Source organism: Petaurus breviceps, unplaced genomic scaffold (assembly GCF_028583685.1).
Source record: "Petaurus breviceps papuanus isolate PSGF00001 unplaced genomic scaffold, PetGlider_PUasm1.0 183, whole genome shotgun sequence".
NCBI classification, from domain to species: Eukaryota; Metazoa; Chordata; class Mammalia; order Diprotodontia; family Petauridae; genus Petaurus; species Petaurus breviceps.
In genome coordinates this window covers 22,335,703-22,342,271 of record NW_027185791.1, presented here as the reverse complement: position 1 = coordinate 22,342,271, position 6,569 = coordinate 22,335,703, and the positions used below count along the sequence as shown (strand labels likewise).

The window sequence follows — 6,569 nt, the reverse complement described above, 5'->3', positions numbered from 1 at the left end:
CAGGTAGCCCTCAGACTTCCCTCGTTGCTTCTCCTCCCTCCCTCATTTCTGCCCCCCCCCCCCCCCCCCCCATGCCCATTTACCTGCCTTTCCTTTCACTAAATCCCACATTGTCCAACTTCTGGTGGAAAAGACTGAAAGTTTCTCCTTTGTTCTTTCCCTGCCACCTGAAATCATCCAAAACCTTTCTTCAGGTGATAATATTTTAAAATTCCTTTTTCATAAACAATATCAACTCCCAGGTTCATGAACTCTCAGATCCCTTTATCTGGTCATAATCGTTTTTTTCCTCTCTCATCATGTCTTACTATCACTAAGATACTCTTTGTCTTCACTGTAACCCCCAATCACCATACCCCTTCTGCCATCACCCTTGCTCAGGCTATGACTGCAAGCCTCCTTACCCAAGCTTGACCCCTTGGGGAGCCAATTGAATTCCACAGTATCTTCTGCCTGACAGTCCCTTGCTTGCATGGCTGCATCAATCTCTAACGCTGGATTATTCCCACCATCCCTTAGTTTTACTTCATATTTGCTGAGTAGAGCTGCAAGAAGTCATGAAATTGAGTCCATTATGAATTTGTGTCATTGTGGTGGTTAATTAATAACTGAGGAAACAATTTGAGCGATAAATGGGTCTTTGGACTGACTGGGGAGCCCAAAGACCCCTTTACTAAGCCTGTTTTGTTAATGAATCCAATTGCTCAGATTTGTTTTCTCTGTTATTGTTAATTAACCACCACAGCATCTAATCTCTATTGGGCTATCTGATCACTTCAGAAAGACAATCCTTTCACTACTCCCTAATCCATCCCATACCATTCATCTTTTCTCCTCAGACCTCTCACACTTTCCCTTCCTCCTGCTCTCAAATCATCCACAAGCCTTTCTTAAGCACCTACTGTGTGCCAGGAACTGTGTTAAGTACTGAGAATACAAAGAACAGCCAAAAAACAAAAACCCAAAACAAAACAGCATCACGTCCCTAGGAGCTCTGTCTAATGTGGGAGACAAAGTAAAATGACTACGTACAGCCAAGATATCTGCAGGGTAAATGGAAAATAATGGCAGAGGGAGACCGCAGATTGCATAAAGGGTCTTGTGTGAGTCACAGCAAGGAGACCAGTATCACTAGATCACAGAGTAAGTGGCAGTGAATAAGGTGTAAGAATACTGGAGAGGTGGCCAAAAGTCAGTTTATGAAGGGTTTTAAAAGCTAAGCAGAGGATTTTATATTTGATGCTGGAGGTGAAAGGAAGCTACTGGAATTTAATGACTGAAAGGTCAGGGGTGACATGGTCAGACCTATACTTAAGGAAGATTAATTTAATGGCCAAGTAAAAAATGGGCTAGAGTGGCAGCTAAGAGTCCATACTCATACTCCCCCAAAACATGGATGCTCTTTTATGAGAGCTCCCTTTCCTTCCCTCCATATGAATTATTATTATTACAGCCTTCTAATTAGTTTCCCTTCCTAAAGTCTCTCCCCACTCCAAGCCATCCTACACACAGCTGTCAAAGTAATTTTCTTTTAATATCTCACCTTTAATTATTATGAACTTGACAAACATCAACAAATATGAACACATCCCAGTTCACAGGACATAAAAGAGGACTTCCTAATTCCCCCAATAAACAGCTTGGGGTCTTTTTGTATTTCAAGTTTACATGATAGTTCTAATACTATATATGTATATATTATATATCAAATATGTACATATATGTATGTACATACACACATGTGTAAGTGTTTATATTTACATGCATATTACATATCTGTGTATGCATGCATAGATAATATACGTATAGACACATATAAATAGATACATATGTGTATATGTACACACATAGGCTTCACAACTTCCCTCTTTCTCTTCTGCTTATTTTTAATTCTATACTGAAGCTCTTTTTTCCTTTTTCTTTTTTAATATCACTATTTCCCAGCTCCTTGCCACTCCCGTCTCCAGGTAAAAGTACTACTTGTGACAGTTAAGCATAGTCATGCAAACAAATCCACACATTCTCTGTGTCTGAAAAATACTTATCATTCTGCATCCCTTTCTATAATCATGGACTCATCATATAATTTTTAAGTCTTTTATATTTTTTCTTTATAATCGTTCTATAAATTGTTCTAATTCTGCCTGCTTCACTTTGCATCAGTTCTTACAAATCCTCCCAGGTTTCTCTGAATTCGTCTCTTTTGTCATTTCTAAGGGAATAATAAAATTCCATTATATTCATATACTTAGTAAAGTACTAAGGATGACAGAACATGGAAAAGAATAAAGACCAGAAATCCTAGGCTTTACTTTTCTATTTCCAAAGGACCAAATCCTGGGTCCTGATTATCTACTCCGTGTGATAGGTGATGCCAGGGGGAGTTCACAAGGGTTCTCTCAATGTAAAGTGGTGACAGTGAGAAAGTGCTGCTCTCACCAGTATTTGACTTTTCACTTCTTTTTTCCTTAAGTTCATGAATTGTCCCTTTGCCCTCTCGATAGAACCCACAAACACTAATCTGCTTTCTGTGTTTGCTGAATGTAAGCAGACATTTCATTTTCATCTTCCTCAGGACACTCATCTATCTTCATCAGTGAGTCAGGGAATGTTTTCCCTGTGTCTGTATCCTCATGTTAACATGTTTTAGTGCCCGACTAAATGCTTGGATCAGTGGAGTCTCTACCCCTCTGAACAGACAATCTCTCCATTCGCCGCCAGAAGGGGAGCTGCCACAGGGTTTCAGGTTCCAATATTTAACTCTCCAATAAACTAAAGTTGACCTTCCTCCATATTATCTTTTCCTCACTTCAACCCCAAGCTCAGTCATGAGGTCATTCTGATCCAATCCTACTCACTAACACAAATACTATGGTTCAGTCCTGATTCAGGCCAGTATGGTGGTTAAGACTAGAGACTGAACAAATGAGATGCGTCTAGACTATCTAAAATTTAACCAAAAAAATTTACTTTAAAATGGCAAAAAAAAAAAAAAACCCACAATTCCCCTCATTTCCAAATGGAAACATGGACTGTCAGGAGTCTGTACAGGCTTACCTTGGAGATATTAGAGGTTTGGTTCCAGATGACTGCAATAAAATGAATGCTGGAATAAAGTAAGTCATATGAATTTTTTTTTGTTTCCCGGTGCATATAAAAGTTATATTTATATTTCACTATAGTCTATTAAGTCTGCAATAGTTTTTATGTCTTTAAGATGTACATACCTAAATTTAAAAATATTTTATTTCTAAAAAATACTAACCATCATCTGAACCTTCAGTGAGTCATAATGTTTTTGCTGGTGGAGGGTCTTGCCTCCATGCTGATGTCTGCTGACTGATCAGGGTGGTAGTTCCTGAAGGCTGGGGTGACTGTGGCAAATAAGACAATGAAGTGAGAGGCATCAGTTGACTCTTCCTTTCACTTTAACACTTAGAGGCCATTATAGGGTTATTAATTGATCTAATTTCAATATTGTTGTTTCTCAAAGAATAGGGAGGTCCAAAGAGAGGGAGAGAAATGGGGAACAGCTTGTTGGTAAAAGAGTCAGGACAAACACTCAGCATTATCACCATCTTATACCAGTGTGGGTGATGGCTCTCCAAAACAATGACCTTAGTAACATCAGAGATCACTGATGAGAGATCGCCATAACAGATATAATTATAATGAAAAAATTTGAAATATCAAGGGAATTACTGAAGTGTGACATAGAGACACAATGTGAGCACACGTTGTTGCTGATAGACTTCTCAATGCAGGATTGCCAAAAACCTTCAATTTGTAAAAACATAACAAAGTGAAGTGCAATAAAACAAGGTATGCCTATGCTGAGTTAGAAAGGTATTTCAAAACCTGCATAACTGCCCTCAAAGCCACCATCTGGGGAAGCACCTTCTGTGGAGAAGGGATCAATCATCTTCAAATGCCAATCATACGGTGGGGACCCAGCATGTGAGAAAATGACCTATGACTCCTTTGTTGTTGAAGAGTCATTTTTCAGTCACGTCTAACTTTTCGTGACCCCTTTTGGGGTTTTCTTGGCAAGGATACTGGAGTAGTTTGTCATTTCCTTCCACAGCTCATTATACAGATGAGGAACTAAGGCAAACAGGGTTAAGTGATTTGCCCAGGGTCACACAACTAGCAAGTGTCTGAGGCCAGATTTGAACTCAAAAAGAGGAGTCTGCCTGACTTCAGACCCAACAGGCTATCTGCTTTTCCACCTAGCTGCCCCTATGACTCCCACCTTGAATGAATGTAAACATCGAAAGAAGCTCTAACCATCCCATGGGAAAGCTTTCACACGAGCACTGGCCATCTCAGGCACTATGCCTTTGTTCTATTTCTATATAATATCTGGAGTAGTCTGTGGGTGGATAGGGGAATCTACCATTTTGTCCTTTTGCTGCCAAAGACCAGCTAATGAGTAAATTCCCTACCTCCCCCCCAATAACCCAATCAACCCTAACATCTAGACACATAACACACTGCTGTGCATGCTCTTCTTTCTTCAGTATTTAATGTTCTCTCAGCAGGTCTGCCACCCTGGCATAATGAGAGCACCACAGATCTTGGTCCTTATAATTGGTGTCGTCGGTAGAATCTGCACCTTTACATCAATCAATTGCCACCTGGAGGGGAGGTAACCCAGTCTAACTGAAGAAGCAAGTCACCCTGAGAGAAGACAGGAGGTGGTATGTGCCAGGAAAGTCAGACTGTCACTAGCACCTTGACCACTGTCTCCTCAGATCCTAATGGAGACAGCCCAGGATCTTGAATCCAAGAGCTGCTTCCAGCCCAGTGCCCTCAGTCATCATCCAGAGAAGATGCAGCCTGGCAACTGCCCCTTCAGGCGTCCTAGCCGTGGCTACTGAATACTCAGAAAATAAAGTTCTTGCTACCAAAGTCCTTGGCCTTGGCACGATTAGATGATTAGTCATCAAAGATTGATAAGGGGGCAGATAGGTGGCACAGTGAATAGAGCACCAGCCCTGGAGTCAGGAGGACCTGAGTTCAAATCTGGCTTCAAACATTTAACTCACACTAGCTGTGTGACCTTGGGCAAGTCACTTAACATCAACTGCCCAGCTTTCCCCCCTCCAAAAAGCAAAGCAAAAAAAAAAAAGATTGATATAATTTTTATCAGTGTAAATGACATTAAATAAGAGGCGTTAGTATTTGCTTTGCTGCTGTATGCTAAGGGCCGCAGGACTTTTCCATCTAATTTACCACTGAAACCTTCCATATGTTAAAATGTGAACTCTGAGCGCAGGGCTGTCCTGCTTTTCCGTTTGGATCCTCGGGGCTCAGCACAGAGTAAATGCTTCTTTATCCATTCATTCCTTCATGTCCCTGGAACGTCTAGAGAGTTTGAGAAGCCCCTGTCTTCCCATGCATTAGGCTTTTATACTTAGGCAACTCGGAAACCATGCCAGTGGTTCAAGCCTTAGTTAGTCCTCTGCACGATTTGTCTTGAAGAAAGTTTCGCTGCCATTTAGAGGAAAACTAGCCTGACCTGCAAGAAGCATTTGCTGATCTTCAGAGTTAGTAAGATTTAATGGGGAGGAAGGTCCTGAAAAAGCAAAAGACCAAGAGATTAGAATAAGGCAAGTCAGGAGCAGGGGTGTGGAACTTGTGGCCTCCAGGACACACGTGACCCTCTAGGTCTTCAAGTGCAGCCCTTTGACTGAATCCAAATTTCACAGAACAAGGCTCCTTAATGAAAGGGTTTGTTCTGTAAAACTTGGACTCCAAAGGCCACACCCAAGGACCTAGAAGGCTACATGTGGCCTTGAGGCCTTAGGTTCCCCATCCCTGGTCAGGAGGACAAAAGCTGGTATTTGGGAGAGGTTGGCAATACATTTTTTAAAAAGAGAGAAAACACAGAAAGGGGAAGGATAGAGAGCAAAGCGTATGCACATGGCCAAACAAACTATCTGCTATAGCCCTGCTCACTTCTGTGGTCATCCTAAGGCATTCGCAGAGGAAGATAAGCAGATTAGAAATGATAAGACTTTCTAGTGGAATTGAGCTTGCCTCTAGCCTAGATATCCCACAGAGAAAATGATCTCTCTCTATATGCTGCCAGAAGAGAAGTGGCCCCAGGGTGCCAGGCTCCTATCCAGCTCTTCAATAACCTAAAGCTGTCCTTCAAATCGCCACCTCAACGGCAAGGTCAGCTAAGACAATCTTAGTGACTAACACCAAACATCATGGGCCGGGCTGGTTCAGGCCAGTCTGGTGGGAGGCTTGAAAGTGGCTTGTCCTGAGTTTTCTATAGGGCAAGAGGTCACACAGTAGGATTCAAAGACGTTACAATTTCTGTCCTTTTTTCTTATTTGCTCTGGTTCTCTGATCTTGCAACTAGAACTTTTAGGAGAATTTGTTGATCTCTGGAGCCAATCAGCTGAACTGAGCAGTCAAAGTCAGTTATCATCAGTGCTGCCCCACTAATGACCAAGATCCAGCAGCTAACGTGTCTCCTGTATACCTGTGGACTGGGGAAGTGGAAGAAACACCATCTTTCCCTCTTTGTCCTCTTAGTCCACGAGATCAAATTAGTC

At 41.7% G+C, this 6,569-nt stretch overlaps 1 protein-coding gene across 1 annotated transcript in view; it reads left to right on the top strand.

Moving 5' to 3' along the window:
• LOC138161004 (cryptic protein-like) overlaps nucleotides 1-4,866 on the top strand; it is a 30,765-nt gene extending 25,899 nt beyond the window's left edge. The window contains exon 6 of the mRNA XM_069087763.1: nucleotides 4,542-4,866. Coding sequence (XP_068943864.1) covers nucleotides 4,542-4,606 — 65 coding nt within the window. The 3' untranslated portion in view covers nucleotides 4,607-4,866. The remainder of the gene's footprint in view (nucleotides 1-4,541) is intronic.
• The last annotated feature ends 1,703 nt before the right edge of the window (nucleotides 4,867-6,569 follow it).